The 17947-nt window shown below is 38.1% G+C and overlaps 1 protein-coding gene across 3 annotated transcripts in view; it reads right to left on the bottom strand.

The window, feature by feature from the left end:
- Positions 1-5391: 5391 nt before the first annotated feature.
- The window catches only part of NAP1L1 (nucleosome assembly protein 1 like 1), a 28649-nt gene continuing 16093 nt past the window's right edge, over positions 5392-17947 (bottom strand). The window contains exons 5-15 of one of the 3 annotated variants that reach the window (XM_042017714.1): positions 17210-17351; positions 16666-16746; positions 16293-16421; positions 15721-15792; positions 14963-15102; positions 13085-13230; positions 12980-12999; positions 11703-11825; positions 10430-10462; positions 9957-10007; positions 5392-8204 (exon numbers count right to left, since the gene is read on the bottom strand). In XM_042017714.1, coding sequence (XP_041873648.1) covers positions 8169-8204; positions 9957-10007; positions 10430-10462; positions 11703-11825; positions 12980-12999; positions 13085-13230; positions 14963-15102; positions 15721-15792; positions 16293-16421; positions 16666-16746; positions 17210-17351 — 973 coding nt within the window. In that variant the 3' untranslated portion in view covers positions 5392-8168. The remainder of the gene's footprint in view (positions 8205-9956; positions 10008-10429; positions 10463-11702; positions 11826-12979; positions 13000-13084; positions 13231-14962; positions 15103-15720; positions 15793-16292; positions 16422-16665; positions 16747-17209; positions 17352-17947) is intronic. The other 2 variants (XM_042017715.1, XM_042017716.1) reach the window with 2 other exon arrangements.

Raw genomic sequence — 17947 nt, 5'->3', positions numbered from 1 at the left:
GCCCGGCAGGCGGGGCGGGGGCTGCGCTCCCCGGCGGCAGCGGGCCCGGCCCGGCTCCCCGCCCCTCGCCCGAGGCTACGGCAGAGCACGGCGGGGCTGCGCAAGGAAGGGCTTCCGTGCCGTAGTTAACCCCCCCTAGGCTAATACACCGCTCGTTTGCTTTCCTCGGGGTGTTCCCGCACTATTTAGTTGAAACACATTTCCTCAGCCTGCCTCCTTGAGCAAGAGCAGCAAAGAGCCCGCTTCTGCGTGTTTTTGATTCAAGCCCAGTAAACCCGGTGCCAGTTTTCAGCGACACCCTGATAGTTAAGCGATCGTCGCTTCATTAAAGAAAGGAAAAGAGCCTGAAAGAACCTGGTACAAGAGCTTGATGCCTACGCTGGGCTGGGGAGAAGCAGCTTCAACTGTATATATAAAATAAATATTTACTTTCTGCAGCAGTTTGAGTAATGTCTAAAGAAAGCATGGATCTGTACCACTTCCTTAAGGAAACAGTAGAACCTCAGTACATGGAAATTGCAAAAGCAGACTAGGGGAAAACAAACAAACAAACAAACAAAACCCAACTGGCAAACCGCTAGGAGGGTTTTTATTATTCTGCTTTGTTGCCACACATTTGCTTATTGTTTGGTTACCCCGAGGTTAGCTTTTGAATAAACTTGAGTAGAAAAGTACAGTGACCTAAGGTTAACATGAAACTACTTAATTTTTAATCCTTTGATGTATTAGATGTAAATCAAAATCCCACGTAGCTGAATTTGGCTGACAAAGCCAATGTAAACTGAATGCTGTAAGTTACATGCTATGTCTGAGAGCACTGTTTTTAAACATGCATTTATCATGGCCGTAAAAAAACCCTCCTCACATCAATCTTGGCAGCTAGGAAGCAGATCATGCTGCAGCATGTACTGTGTTCCAACAGATTAGAGAAAAAAAAAAATCAACATTAATGATAGCTTCAATGGAGTTTATCTCTGATAACATTTTTTAAAGGATTTCCTCTCACAATCTTTTCCCCTTGAAGTTCAAAGTTAATTTTGATTAATTGTTGAGGGGTAAACAATTAAGGCAATAAAAGCAAATAAAAATATAGCCGGTTTACCCTTCCTGCGGTAACTGGAAAACACTCAGCAACAAAAGCAACTTGACTAGCCATAAATTAAAACAAAAAAGGAAATTAATATCCTAAAACATCCATTTATATAAAGAATAGTCCCTTCTCCCTAAAGCTGAATAGATACGCTGTAAGATGTAAGTCATTCTCACAACCATCTTACACCTATTTTAACAGAGGCACATGCTAATTTTCAAAAGATCTGAACACCATTCACAATTGCCTCAAACAGCAGTTGACTGCCATTTGAACCTAAATTTCCCAGCACAAATATCTGCATCTCCAGCTGCTGGTGCATATACAAGGTATCTCAAAAATGGCTTGAGCAACATAAGAGAACTCCTGCCTTTTCACCTGATGTGTTTTGCACCTATTTCTTTGCTCCTTATTAAGTCTCTGTGCATGTGACATACGATTTTGAAACTCTTCTACTAAAGCAAACTGGTTAAAATACACTCTTCTATGCAGAGCAGCTTAATTAAAATACTGAGTTTATGTAAGGCATAGGACACTAGACTAAACCTACAGAAGACCAATTTCTAGCAATTCACCTGTTCAGTTTTGGTTGCTGCTCTACTGCTGTAAGCGAACAGTCATTTGATTCCAGGTAAATGCACTAACCAGTAGTGCGGAAACTTGCATTAGATTTGAGAGTGCCACATGTTACACTGCAACAGCATTCAAAAAACTCTCCCCTTCACCCCGCAACGCTGCACTGTAGCACTTAAGGACATTAACACACAACCTGTATCTGTATAATTTAATGTGAGCTTTTTTACTTGTTCTCAGTACTGACAGTAAACTGCAATTAATCAAATGAAAAAAGGGAGACTAGTGTGGAAGGCCAAATATTCCATCAAACGTACCGGAGAAAGAGACTAAATTCATTCCACTTTGCCCTTCCATGACAAAGCATTGAATGTGAGATTTTTAACGCAATTCCAAACACTGATGGACATACTCTGCTAATATACAGACTCACAGCACTGTTTATTCCTGGTGAAATTCACCTAAGCATGTGGTCAGAAGCAAACATGCAAAACATTTGTATTCTATAAGCCAACAAATATTAACAGCCATTTAAAATACACTGTTTGACCAAAACCACCAGATCAGTCAAAAGCTACAAGACTAGTGTAAGATGAAATACTGACAGTTCCGTGATAAAAGAACAAAATATTGTGCAGAATTTGCCAGTAAATGATAACTTCCTTTTTCCTAGATGCAAGTCAAAACTGAACTTCTGTAATGTTTCTTACATTACTATTTTGAAAAACCACATTCAACACAGTCAGACACACTACAATATCCCACTGAGAGGTTACTTTTCTTGAAATATACATTTAAACCACTGCATTAATATTAAATGCTTCACATCAGCTACCTTTATCAAAGTTTCACTAAGTACTAGGCAGGTTCTGCAGCCATTCCTCCAGAAATAGCTGGTGTGAAGATGCCTCCTACTGTCACTCCTGAAATACTACAGTCTGAAAAAAACACTGATCCATGGACGTCTCTACTTCTCAGATACGAGTATTGCTTATTTCTTCTTTTATTGAATTTTTCCTTTTCTATGTTAGAAGTTGATACTTGCAGAAACGTCTGCTTGTTAAGTACTCTGGTCTCCTGTATCATAAACTCCATAACTTAGACTCAAGTGGTTGAAATTTTGTATGTGCAACTTTAATTAAAGGGTAATTATAGCAAGAGTATTTAAAGTGTTCTTTCTAAGCCCTGAGGCAAGTTAAACATTATTTTGGGAAGCCATTGTGAAAAACTAAAAAGCCCATGATTTTACTAGCTCTCCCAGGTAATGAATTTGCAGCCAGCAGCTTGACAATCAACTTTTAGTGTCAAAGGGATGCTAAGCCCATCCCAACTGACAACCCCTCAGCATCATTTCTTCTATTACTGAGAAGTGGCTAAAACAGAAAAGGGTTTAAAAGGGAAACTTAAATTAATTATGAGCTGGTCATTGCTAGACAGAAGGAAAATGAGGAAAAAAAAAGTCAGGGGAAATTTCATGAGAAATACATGACAAATAGATGTGTTGCAACATGTGATTAAAGTAAGTAGACAGTAAGTGGCTAAACCTTAAAGAATTTTCTTGACCATTGCCATCTCCCAGTAATTTCACTGGAACTTTCTACTGAAAGAACACTGGAGCACTGAAAATGTGACCTGGGAGCAGACTTTTCCTTTCAGGAACTCCATCTCACATATACCTGTGTATACCCCTCAGTAAGCCAAGCATAAATAGACAAAAAATTTACCATAACCAACAACCACACTGCCCCAGGCCTTAGCATTCCTTAAAACCCATGGCAGTACCAAATAAAGAAACTGTGGGCAATCCACCAACTATTGGCACAGCAGCTTCTCCAGCCTGGCTTTTTCAAAGTCCTCTGCATTTCCATGGTAGTTTTTTTCCAAAAATATTCCAACTTAAGCACACACATTGGAGAGAAAAGCTGGGCTGTAAAGGGGCTTTTAAGCTTCTCAGATTTGACCACTGCAATAAAACATGCTATGAGTTCAGAAGTTTCTCCACTGCAGGGCAAATGTAAATCTGAGCATTTCTGGCCAACACTTGAGCACACAGAAGCAAAGCTCCTAACAGCAAGCTCAGGACTTAAGCCCCTCCTGCAGCTGCAGAGGAAACTTGTGTTGTCAATCAACTCACAAGCTTTAGTTAGACACTTGTGAACACAAGAGCCCTTCTGCCATAGCCTCTTATGCCTTGTCTGCCCATCCCTGATATACACCAGGCAGAGGCAAATATGGAATAACTTATCTGCTTGGTGTACCCTGTCTTGTCTGCTTTACTCACCCTGATTTTCCTACAAAATATGAGACACAGGCCACATGTGGAAGACTACCTGGCCTGAGCAAAGATCTGACAAGAGGATTTAAAGAGCAATGAGACAAATGGCATGTGGACAAACTTCTACCTCCTCTCGCTGGTGTATAGAAGTAAGACTTAGTATTTTCAGCAAATAATTTATGTTCACTTTAGGCAAGCACTAGCAGTTAAAAGTCATCATTTCAACAGTCTTGAAAACTTGTGGGGAACCTCAAACAGGTTACTGAGCAGCTATTAAGAAATGAAAATGAAGAGATGTGGTTGCAACTTCTCTAACTTCTCTCTGTAAAAGAAAAGTCTTGGATTGGAGAAGACCAAAACTGCACAGAACAAAGGAGAAAGCGCTGTAGAGCTGAGTCTATCTACTCCAACATCCATGTAGCTCTAGCCCCAACCTAACAGACCATCAAGGCTGTTCATGCTTTCATTATCAGGCTGCCCTGTTTGTACTGAGTGGTGTAGCATTGTGCTTCCTTAAGATGCTCAGTGTCACAACACAATCCTCTGCCCAAAAGAAGGCATTTGATAAACAACTGCTGCAGAGACACCTTTGGAAATAGGAAACCTTTAGCAGAAAGGTTAGTCATTCATCTCTATGTAAGTTTCCTATCAATTTCCAAATCAGGTCGGCAACAATGGGCCCTGAAACACAGGGAAAGTTTGAGTATCAGCTTGAAAACGAAGATGAACACATTCATTTTCTGCATTTTTCTATATTCTGCTGGCTTTTTCACTTAAAAAGCAAAAGAAGTCAAAATTACAGTATCTGCTATTAGTTTCAGAAACATCAATTTTAAGAACGCAGAACACAATCTAACCTTATGAAGCTATGAGATGCTGGTAAGCAGTGTTGCTATGCCCAGTGTTCAAATAATCCAAGGTAACACTTCTAACTGCACCTGACATTACTCCTCTCCAAAAAGTAAACTTCAGAATGCTAAACTTAAATCTGGGCTCCTTTACTTCACAATGCTGTTAATTTTTTTTTTTTTTTAACATGAACAAAGTTGTATAAGACAGGCAAACTCTTCAGTGCTAATCTAATCTAACCTAGATTGCTAAAAGCAACTATGAAAGGATTGCAAAGGAGCCTCCCTCTCTATCAAGCATAAGCCCCAAGCACCCTTCCCTGTCATCCAGTCTCACTTAATTCTCTTTCCTCACCAACCTACCACTTTTCCCCAAAAAATAATTCTCCCTTCAATACAGCAACCAAAACTGGACAGAAGACACCATTTAGAGATGTTAAATTATGGTGCATTCCTGCAACTGCTGCCAAGGACATTTTATTTCAGTGACACATTTTCCTAGCCTGAACCTGTTAACAAGGTAACTTACCCTCCTCAAACACTAAATGGGATTCTCTACACCTGGTACAAATGAAAAGTGAAAAGAATGAGTCACAACACTCCAATCAATGTTGAAAGTTTAATGTTCCTGCTACATACTGCCTTTCAGAACTGCTAAACAAGAGTGTCATTGGTAACAAAACTACAGTAAGCACCAGAACAGTTTTAATTTAACCAATGCCATAAGAACTGGCACCTCATTTATATTCTTCTTCTTTTTGCTGCAGTCTGGAGAGCACAAGAACTGCTGATTTAGAACTAGCATGTCAATCTGGAGAGAAGCTTACCAAAATCCGCCAACAGGATATATTCATAACCCTGAATCTTGCAGGCTGCAGGTGTGCTTTGACATCTAACAATTCCCCTTTATAAATATTGTATCCCACTGTATGTTATGAAGGTGTTAAATGAGAAAGTAATCAAAGAGCAAGCCGAATTTGTTAAGTAGTGGATTTTGAAACTTACAACTTTTAAAAGTTCATTTTCTTTTTAAAATACAGTTACCAGATGCTGTTAGCAAAAATGGGCTAGATCTAAGTAAGGACTTCAGAGCCTTCCCGTGTCCAGAAGTATGAACTCCAAAGCCCCATCTTAATGACTTCTCAAGCTCAGAACATACCATCACAGTTTGGTCTCTACATGTCCTGAAGTTTAAACTTAACCCTGGGAGATGTTTAGAGAAGAGACCATGTGAAACCCAAACACCTGGCAGGGTCAGTGCCTCAAAGGATAAGCATATTCTGATACCACAAAACCAACCACATCTCCTTTAACACATAGCTACTGAGAGTGGTTGTTAAACTTTTATAACTGCTTTTTCTATGCTATGATCTGTGTTACCTAAAAACCACCCAAGATCACAGCTTCAATGGTCCTGCTTTATATACAGCTACAGATAACAAGCTCCTTCTCCCAAATCCATGGATATCTGGAGAGGAGAGAGATGAAGCCTGACAGGGATTCTGAAAAGAAGCACTGTGATATTTAAGCCTTCAAGGAATTAAAAAGAAAAATCAGTAACAAAACTAAAACAGTTTACTCAGAGGACACTAGACCCATCCTTCTTTTCTTGGGGGGGGCTGAGGATTCAGAAGGGCACTTGGGATAAGCTTCATTCTGTATTACTTACCCTCCAGGCAAGAGACATGCTAGAGAAACTTTTCCACCAGCCCCATCCTAATGTGGTTGTTACCTCCTGCTTGCCCTGCTCTTTTCAAATCTTTATGGCTAAGTGTATAAGCGTCACAAAAAAAAAGTAGCTACTGCAGAAATTGATCCATGGCTAGCTGGATATTTCTTTTTAACACTACAAGGACCCTTCCATCCCTGAAAAAGCTACCTACTTGCTTAGAAGATCAGAACTACCTACTTGCTTAGAAGATGAGAACTTATACTGTTGTGTGAAAGACAAGACAGCACAGAGTACAGTAGCATGCTACTGACTGGAAAAACTCAGAATACATCAGTTCATAGTCTCTTTCAGCTGAATATGTTTAAATCCACATCTCATCAAGCACCTCCACTGCTAGGCTAGGGGCAAGGTCAGAAAGAGAAAGATCTTCTAGCCCATGTGTTTCAACTGACAAAAATATCCAATATGGACAAAGTATGAACCAGAATGCACAAACACAAGCACAGTGAACAGACATTAGGTGAAGAAAGTGGAATTTCTTTGGGTTTGTTTCCTCATAATGCTTGATACAGTGAGGACAAACTAGAATACAGCCAAGTGTTCCAGCACTCCCTTTGGCTGCAGGGCATGTTTTGTTCAGGACCACCTAGTTTCACCTACACAGACTGAAAATCCAAGGCACTTTGCTCCAGATCTCATACTAACAGGCAATGCCTTAGAGTCAGGCACAGCAATACAGAAGTCCTTTATCAGATCTAGCCCCACTTCTAAGAACTTGTCTTCTCTAAAATGGCAGTGTGGACCAATCACTGAAACATCAAGCTCAGATTCACAAGTATCACACTGCAAGTGGAAAGTATGCATCGAACTTTCCAAACTATTGTGTTTGTTCTTCAAATGCTATATAATTTACTTTTCAGTAATTACCAGCTTTTGTTTCTAGTAAAACAAACTGCAGCATGTAAGATATGCATTACCAGTTTATACATGCAGATACACACGTAATAAAACAAGACTAGCTTCTGAAAATACTAGGTTTTATTCACACCCCTGTGGTAAACAATAACCTTAATATGATGACTAGGTTTCTTTTGTAGATCACTATGTCACATAAAATACAAAACCCATAGCATAAACAAGCTGACAGTTATGAATGTTTAATGTGGTCTCATTGGGAAATTAAACAAGTTATACTAGTCTTCTCAAGTAGTCAAATTCAAAATGCATCATCATCTCCTAGTTAGTACAGGTCACTGCCATTTCTATAACAAAGTAATAAAGGCACAGCTAGTGCAAGCAGACTTAAACCCGTTCAGACTACTGGGCTGAAAAAATACTTTGGTTGGTTCTTCAGGAGAGAGTTTTCTCTAAACAAATATTGGTCTCAGTTAACAGTTCTGATCATCTTCACAGCTGCAGTCTAATAGCTACATGACAAAGACTTCACAAGAACCAAACTATGTAGCAATGAATTAACATTCATGCTTTAGGGGATTTACTGCATTCTACATATTGGCAGAAAATTATACTGTTAAAATGCTAGGTAGATTGAACCTACATTTTAAACTGGTTCTTAAGTGTTCGATTTCTTTTTTTAACAAATTGGTTACTTAATTCTACCAAGATACAAAACATAAGGCTGTAAGTAACTAATAGTTGTGTTTAGGCTATTACAGTGCAGGTAATCCTCAAGGCCACAGACACACTGCTTCACTGCTGCTTGCATTCTGCTGGGTTTTGATCCTTCTGTTGAGAAAAAAGGAAATACCAGTTTACAGAAATCAGTATTTTAAAAGAACTATCAATATTGCTAAGCATGCTTTCTCAAGCTGCAATATTCAAGTTCTTCCATCTTTTCCTTGCACTAATTGTCTAGCATTAGCAACACTGCTGTCTTTACATGCAGCAACATCCACATTGCATTCATTTTGGCTTTGTCAGCCCATCAGGATACAAATCCAGAACAAAAATCTGTTCAGAACTAAGTGTGGTGAAATACTCTAAAAGACACTGTAACTGGAGAAAGGAGAAGAGTGATGTGCAGTAACAAACAACCCAGCTCAGAAAAAGCATGCAGACCCTCTTCACAGTTTGAGACAAAAGAAACTTCCTATGGGCAGTAACAAGAGCATGGCCTTACGCCAAAAGACGCTGTAGAGCAAAGCAATGAAATGTCAAAACACAGTTCCTAATGCTCTGGAAACATCTTTTGCAATAAATTCCAGTTATTAAAAAATTCTAACACAGAAAATGTCTTCTGTTCTTGAAACAGACAGCCAGTAATCTGTCACAGAAATATGGGAATTTAAGAAAGTGTTTTGGGGGGCAGAGTTCAGTTGCAGGTTTTACTCCACTACCTTCCTTGGTCTGGACAGCTATTCTAGGACCACAGTGCTTTAATACATTTAGCTGGCTTACAGCCTGAAATCAGCTTACAACACTATACTACCACTACTATCTCCAGCCCTTGAGCAGCTCTCAAACAGACCATAGTCTTTGCCCTTTCTCAGTTCTGTTTCACTGAGAAAAGTGAAACAGAAAAGCAATCTGAAATGGTGGGAGTAAGTCCAACTTGCAGCTGTTTCATTTTGATTCCAAAGCTTTCTTGACTAGGAAGCAATTTGAATACACTATAGCAGATGAAACATCACCGAGAGGGCTGTACATTTTGATTACAAGTTTGTACCCTGTCTTTCTATGTACAATGCTAAGATTATGTAATTTTTTCAACAGTACTTTAATAGTAGCTCAAACCATTCCTACTGAAAAGCACTCATTTGAAATGACAAGCCCTTTTAACAGCAGGCATTTTGGAGCAGACCTCATGACTGCAACTTTCACCTACCACCATCAGATGCTTTCAGGTGGCCAGATGTACCTCTCCCTCAGCTATTAAAAAGCTATGAATTGAGTGGCTCACAATTGTTTTTCCAGCCTGATTAGTGATCTGCCCTTCCCATGTGTAAGAAAGCTCCCAGCTGCTCTTGGCTGTTCTCATTTTAGCACTTGGCTGTAGATGTGTTCCTGAACCTTGACTTTTGCTACCTCAAACAATAAAAAACTTGCCACTTATCTAACCTGAAAGGGCCTATTTTGTATTTTGCTATGAAAACCTGTGCCAGAGCCAGCTTGTAGCAAGTTCCCAAAAACTGAACCTGGATTACACAGTTCTCTCCACGTCCTTACAACCATTTTGCAATTTTCATCATTAGGCAGCAACTTGCTGCAAGACAAGTTCATAGAAAACCAAGCCTGAGTAACCTCAGTGCTCAAAGCCAAAGTTACTTTTACAAAATGACTCCTGGAGAAAGAACTTTGTAGAAGTTTCTCTACCAATACTAGTCTGTCAGAACTAGGCCTGAAACAGCCTCAAAACAACACATGCTCACCATAGGAACTATTGATTTAATACTTAAATTAAAATCAAGATTCAACATACATAAAATTTTAAATGTCTGTTGCATACACAAACTTCAAACATTCATTTTAATTCCTTACTTTTGGGTCATAATCAGGATCATTTTCTTCATCTGCTTCTTCTTCTCCCTCCTGAAAGAAAACTTGTTAATATTTCTCTAGCTTATCCACATCCAGGTTTCTGAGCCATTTTAATGAAAATTAACATTAAATTGTACTCAGAAATACAATATTACCACTTTATGTTATACATATTGTATTAGTTTATTCTCCATAAAGTGCATCTTTTGACATGAGTTGTAGCTTAATTTTTAGGATACCTTAAGCATTGTCTTAGTTTGGTTTGGGTTGGTTTTTTTTTTGTTGTCATCTTGCTAGTTTTTTGGATTTTTTTAAAATTATTCACCTGAGATCCACAAAACAATGTGTTCTATCTTACTTCAGAAGTAATTCTTAAACTTAGTGTCCAGAGCACTCAAAAACTAAAGGAACTCTTATTCCAGAAAATAAACTACAACAGGTAAACTATTTGAGTCAAAGGAATCTTATCTTACCTCATCATCTGCCTCTTCACCTTCTTCATCATACTAGAAAAGAAAATAAATAGTTTTGATAGCACCATAAATGCAGTCATTTATAGCTCAAGTAGATGTCAGAGAGCACTCTGTATTGTGCTCTTAAGAGAATCATAGACTGGTTTGGGTTGGAAGGGCCCTTGAGGGTAATCTAGCTCCAAGCACCCTGCCACGGGCAGGGAAACCTTCCACTAGATCAGATTGCTTGGAGTCCCATCCAACCTGGCCTTGAACATCTGCAGGGATGGGACATCCACAGTTTATCTGGTCAACCTGTTCCAGCGTCTCACAACCCTCACAGTAAAGACTTTTTTCCTAATATCTAATCTAAACCTACGCTCTTTCAATTTGAGCCCAGAAGCTCCTGTGTCTGTCAGATTTAAAAATGCTTTTTGCATCAGCACGAGCGATGTTCAACTTCCCCTGCCAAGCTCTGGCAGAGCAGACTGTTCCACCCTTCCATGCAGCCCGAGAGGAGCTGATTACACTGCGGTACCACTTGGGGACGGCAGGGGACAGCAGAGCCCAAGGCAACCAGACCTGTCAGTACCTCCCTCCTCCTAAGCCGCAGGCAGCCGAGCCTTTGCAACAAGGGCCAACAGTTTGGATTCTAAGAACTAATTTTAAGACAGGACTTACGTAAGCCATTTTAACTATCAAACTGTCCTTGTTTGAGCGGAGGCAGGAGACAGAAAAATGTTTTACACCTGTATAAATTTGAGGCTTCATGGTTTGTCAATTTCAAGTTTAGTTTAGCTCTTTTAAAATACTTAAGCTTTTGCAGAACTTGCTGTGATTATCTTGGCATGCTTTGAATGTGCTTATCTAGCTTTTTTTTAAGAGAGTACTTTTGAATGGAAGAGGCTTGAATCTTATGAAATTTCATAGCCCAATATCACTGCAAGCACAAAGAACAGGCTGAGCAGCTAGATACAGTTCTCATTTGTTCTCTGGCAGCTCATTACAGTTCTACAAAGTATTGGGTACACCTCTCTAGGAATGCCTTACACACAAAATGCTACTATGACATCCTCTAGATGCTCAGCTTCTACCACTGCTTTTGCCACAAAACTCTGAAGTCACTACTTCAAAGATGAATTATTTTCATGCTTTCTTGAACAATCAAGGAAGCTCTGCTGCAACTAACGTTGGTACATCCCATTCTAAAGATACCAATGTAAGAAATTACCCAAGGTCTTTAAGCAGCACTATTTCAAGGTTTATAGTGTTCTGAATGAACTATTACACTTACATCATCGTCATCATCTTCAATAGCTTCTCCAGTGAAGTACAATACTGACCGGGGGACTATGCGTTCACGCAAGAAATGACCAATTTCAAAGTCTGCAGCAAGGATTGCCTCGGAATCATCATCCTGTATAAAACAATATTATTTCCTGAACTATAAGGTGGTAACTACTTTACACATACACACAAGTTACATGGATTTTGATGTGGCCAGATTTACACAAATCCCATTACTGGCTTTTTTGTTCCAAGACCCGCTTAACCAAACTGAAACTGAGGAGCCAACTTTGACACTTTCAACAGCCCATCCACATTATACAGTCAGGAGCTGCTGCTTCAGTAAGCCTAATTATATACAATTCTGGAGTTCCTTTTGTTCCAAGTAGAAAGATTATTTAGTATCTCTCATAGACTTTTCAGTTCATATGCACAATGTTCTTTAAGAACTGAACAATAGCCAGGTGAGCTGATCACATTAAAGATTTTACAACCTACTTCTGATTCCTACAGCACATCTCCTTCTTGATTCCCATTAGACAGGCAACTATTGAAGCACCTGAACACCTAAAAATGTTCCCTGATCCAATCCCAAGTGTTCTGCTGTCTCCCATCTGAGCAATTATTTTCAATTCAAAAGACTTCTTTTTGGGTTGGGTTGTTTTTTTTTCCTAAACATGAACATACAGCTTTTGGTGTCCACACCAACTAGGGTTCTAACAGCATGCTTCTGGAAGCTTAAATTTCGTATTTCTCACTCAAACTGTGTAACATATTCCCTACTGTTAAGTATTTTTGGTAGTTTTTCTCCTTACAAAAACATGGCTTATTGCCATAGTGAGCACACAGAAAAGCGGGCTCTTGCAGTTTTCCATTCTTGTTTTATTACTTTCTTCACGATGTAACAGCTTGAGAAATTTTTAACAAAATAAAATACAAACTGGATACATTCAGCCATTAGATAAAATCATCCAAAGAATGCCTGAAGGGAGAGACTTACACCACCCATTAAATCAAAGACTGACAATGTGGATCACTACATTTCTACAACTGTTAACAATTCACAAGGTAGCTTTCAGGAAGCATAAACTGTTAAAGTTGACTAAATGAAACTCTACCATCCAACTCAACAAACACTCCTTCTAAAGAAGAAAACTCAAATACATACTAGTCTTCATAGGTATTCTCAGTTAAAGACAGAATTTGTCTTTAAGTTGAGGCTGTTTAACAAATTCTAAAATTTCATAAACACTCCACCATCATTTTTTAAATAAGTCAACTTACCAGGTCTCCACTTTCAGGAACTGTAGAAAAAAGAACAGAAGAAACAAGTGAGTGAGGTACATTCTACATTTAAAGTTAATGCACATAAACTAGTGTTCAGCTTACCCTCCGGAGGACTAAAGAAGTTGAAGAAAGAGTCATTGGAAACAGTTTTTGTCACCGTCCTAACTGTTCCACGGCCCTTATGTTTCTGCTTCTTCTTAATGGTTTTCAGAGTAACGTTCTTTCCTTTTTTCCAGTCTATTTGGCAACTAAAGAGTAAATAAAAAACAAATGACACAAAAACCCCCACAACCAGCTGCAGCTTCATACCATTCGCCTTGTTACAAGTATCTACTGAGACTATCACAACTGCAAGAGACACAGGGAAGAGAAAATTTTAAGGTTGTATTTATTCATTGCTATCTTTTCATTAGTTTATACGTTGAGAACAAAAGTAACGGGTTCATTTTAGGATTATTTCCATCCAGAAGTTTTTCCTTCTCCACTCAATCTCTGAAATGCTAATTTTCATTAGCTACCAAGTACTGCCTAGCTTCCTATCAACCACTAGTACTGCACCATTTTTAGAGCCACCCATCCACTATAAAGTAATGTCATATTTGGGCCTGTTAGTAATATGCCAAAGTTCACTGCACCTATCATTATAACCAGTAAGTCCTTAAAGTAATGCATCAAGCAGGCATGTATTTTTTGGCTGATTTTGAGTTGTTTGTGAGGGTTTTGTCTTCTTGTGTTTTATTCGTTTGTTTGGGTTTTACTGTTTTGGGGTTTTTTAACTCCACGCTGCTTACAGAGCAAAATCATGTCTACAGGCTTCTCTAACAGCCAAAGCATTCTGGCACCACAAATGAAAAAGTTACATCAGTGAAACTAACTGCATTTGCTAAAGTACCTGATTAGATTCTTTTAAAGACTCAAAAAAATGGAGTGAGTTGCTTTGGGACAAGAAGGGGCTATCTTAGCTAAAAGACACAACAAGGACTAGGAGTTAATCATTTTTACAGAAGTGGTGGCATCTCACACCAAACTCTGCCAGGATTCATGCTTTTCAAAAACAGTCCAAACTGGGGAAGACAAAACAGTTTATCAAAGCTACCCAAGCATTTAAAACTTACAGGACTTTGCAAAATATGTGAAGTGACTGGGAAATAAAGTGGTAAATAAGTCAGTATGAGCAACTGGAGATGAATGTAAGAATAAAACCAACACTGACTATGCAGTGATAGGCCGTATCACTACATCACTACTCAGAAGAGCAGTCAGAACATTGGAGACGTGAACACAAAAGCTACTGAACAGGCCCAAGTATACTCATAAGGTAATTATGTACAACAGTTTTCTCTCATCCCTCTGTTCACAAAAAAGGGGCATGTAGAGAAAAAATTACTTAGCTAATTTAAAACAGAAGATTTCACTAAGAAAGGAATATGACAGCTTTTTAAAAATGAGTAACCTGGAATTAACTGATGACTATTTCCCCATTTCACAAATGGATAGATATTCAGAGGCAAACAGTCAACACAAAAAAAAATGCATAACTGCAACATTAAAAGTAAATCTGTAATAAATTCCCCAAAATGCTGTATGTCAGAAATACAAAAAGATTAAAAGAAGCGATCAAACAAATTCTAGCAAAAGCTTTCCAGGCCTACTAAAAGATACCACCATCCACCTTTCAATTCACCTTTTGTGATTGCAGAACAGTATTACGAAAAAAATACAATACTGACTAAATTTTTAATTTATATGCCTATATAATATATATGATTATAAACTATGCAATATAAATCATATGTTTTTTCTATATTGTATTGGTGTTATGGATAACAACTAAAACACTCAAGTCAAACCTAGTTGTTCACAAGTTACTAGGGGAATTATCTTTTCCAGCACCTCCCCAAGATGCTGCATAAGTCTATAGTTGGATAATGCTAAGGAAGAAACTGTTATATTGCCTTAAAGCTATCTATTAGCACTTACCCTGTACAACCCATGATTTCTGGTCCATCAAAGGAGAAGGGATCAGAATCATCTGGCTCTGACCTCATTCTATACGTCTTTGTCAACACTTCGTTTGTGAAGTAGTCATTTGGTTCGAAATGAAATTCTAATGTGAAACTCTTGAAAAAAATTGCAGAGCAGTAACTTTAGTTATTTACGAACACCTTTAACACCTAAAAGCCAAACCCAAAAAATACCCATGCAACAGAATACACCTTCTCTCCAATACATCCACAGGTTATTCTATTTGCTACCCAAGTTCTACATAAATCTTCAAATCCTTTCATTTACTTGATCTTGCACTTACTAGTTGTTATACTGCTTGCAGTAATGACAGATCTCCCAAGCACACAGCTTTCCTGCTGCTGATGTACAGGGAGAACTTCTAAATTTAAAAATATTAGAACTTAGAAAACTGTCTGATTTCTGCCAGGGAAATCTATGAAATTACATCAGTTACACAAAAAGTACCCAAAAGTATCAAAATGAGATGGTGAAACTTAAGTCACCAGATATTAAGGCCAATCTTGTCAGAAGCTGAAGGTTGAATCTAGTACATGTTTATTCACAGGGTGGTGCAAACTACCACTAGTCCTTGTACTCCTTTCTCAGAAGCAGCAGCTGTATATTTTCTCATGACTTCCACAAGACAATTGGCAATCACAGACCATGTTGCTAAAATACAAATAATTCTTAAGATAACACAAAAGTAATCTTGTTTAGTAAGTTAAACTAACCATAGGCTGTCCAACTTCTGAAAATTTCACTTTTATATCTTTTAAATATTTCAGGATAGGTTCATCATGCTCCTGTAGAGAAAACACAGTGTATTTAATTTTCATAACATTAAATTATACACAGATTTAAGGCCTTGCAGAGATAAAAAGCCACGTTTAGAACAAGTTTCCCTCAGAACAAAAACCTTGTTAAAACACTGAAATACTTCCATGAACATGACCAGCAGATGGCAACAACGGCTGTGTACAGAGTCTCCAACACAGCACACAACCAAAACCCATGCAAACACCAAGTATAGTTTCTGGTAACATCTAACACACGTTTCACACACACTTTATAAGCACCGAAAATGTATTAGGATCATAGAATAGGTTCAAAAAATAAAACAGTAGGGAAGTATTTCAGTGCTTTATACTCTCACTTGGAAAGTTACCAGAGATGACATCCAACTAACAGTTCCATTATTGCTCTCCAACAGACATATCAAGCATCATAGTGTATCCACTGCTTTCTTAAAGACACAAGGATTAATTACCAATGCAACTTTAAACAAGCCTAGACCACCACCTACCTGAACCATATCACTGAGCAAGTCCACATTCTTGAATACTGTCAGCCAAAACTCAGGGATTCCTTTAGGGTCTTCTTTTTCTTCATCTTTTTTTTCTTCTTCAAGCTTAGCTTTCTCTTTCATTTCCTCCTTGAGAAAATAAAAATATTATGTTTCCTTAATTTTAAGAGTGTCCAAAAGGTTCATCAGTTCTTTGTCGATAGCAGTATGGATTAGGTTTCATGTGGATGCTTTAAGCAACCATTAAGAATTAATATTGTTATTAACAGCAAGTAATCATTACAAACCTGATTTTGTAAAAAAATTTCAGGTTATTGAATCTTGTTTCATGCTAAAGCTCGAGATATTGATGAGAACCAATTAAGATACTCACTGAAATTTCTTCATCAGCATCTGCTTTCCATTCACATTCTTCTTCTGTAGGTTCATAAATCGCATTGATGATTTCACTTCGCTGGAAGATTAAACCAAGAATATTTTCAAATTTCCTAGTCATTGCAATCAGCAATGCCCTAACCAATAAATTCCTAATCCTAAATTACACAATTAGTAATATATTAACTACTTATCAAAACTTTTTCTTCTGGCTCTAGAGGATAGATTCAGCAGTTAGGAGGTTTTCAACACACTAAAATAAACACTGAAGTCCCAGAAAAGATACAGTATCATCTGACATCTGCCCAACTAAAATGAAGGCTGATATATTGAAGTCATTTTGGTAACCATGAAACAGACTTAACCTTTCGCTCTCTTAATCTTAGTTGATATTCCCTTGAATGGCAAAATTGTATCAATTGAATTGAAGGGGCACATATGAGACCAAAGTAATTAGGAACATGAATATGTTTTCTGGTTTTTATATTCCTTTGTATTTTAGATGAAGCTTTACAGTACAAATCAGAGTAGCATTAAAATACCTTGTCAAATAAGGGCTGATAGAGAGCAGCATACTTTCTTTCCAGCTCATGAACTTCCTCATAGAACTTCGCTTCTATCTGTGCGCATTGAACTTGAAGGTTCTTGAGAGCATTCACACGTCTTTTAACAACTTTAGGCAAGCTGAAAAATTCAGTGGCAGAACTGTTACTAACACTGCATTTTAAGCACATATTGATCCCTCCTTAACCAGACCCCTTGCAAGTTAACCAACTCGTACCACAACACATTTTACACACTATTTCAAGATTTAGAAATCTTAAATCAAAACTACAACCAAATTTCACCACTGAGTTTGAAATCCTTAGCACAAGCTCTTAAACTGAGGCTCAACCACAGTTAGAACCAGAGTATTACAAACACCTGGGTAAATCATGAGAGAAACTTGTGCAATAAATCTTCATTCTAAAACAAGTTCTAAATTACCAATGAGTAACAAAGTAAATTCATAGTATTGAGTACAACTAAGAAAGGACTCACCGTTACTTTGCTTGGTTTTACGAAAAAGTTAAGACAGTTGAGTTATTCTTTAAGAAATTTAATCTTCAAAATTTGCTGCTTTGTTTCACTGAGCAAAGCATATGGCAGCACTGTCTTGAAACACACTGTCTGTACCAAAGTGAGCCAGAACTGGTTTGCTAAATGAGCCACCATTACAAATGTGTAAAAGGAAAGCAATTATTGCACTCCTCATAAATGCAGATCAACTATGGAAAATT

The sequence above is a fragment of the Corvus kubaryi genome, unplaced genomic scaffold (genome assembly GCF_017639235.1).
Source record: "Corvus kubaryi isolate FWS band 111438036 unplaced genomic scaffold, C.kubaryi_AGA036_p1.0 137, whole genome shotgun sequence".
Classification (NCBI taxonomy): Eukaryota; Metazoa; Chordata; class Aves; order Passeriformes; family Corvidae; genus Corvus; species Corvus kubaryi.
This window is presented reverse-complemented; position numbering and strand designations above follow the sequence as displayed.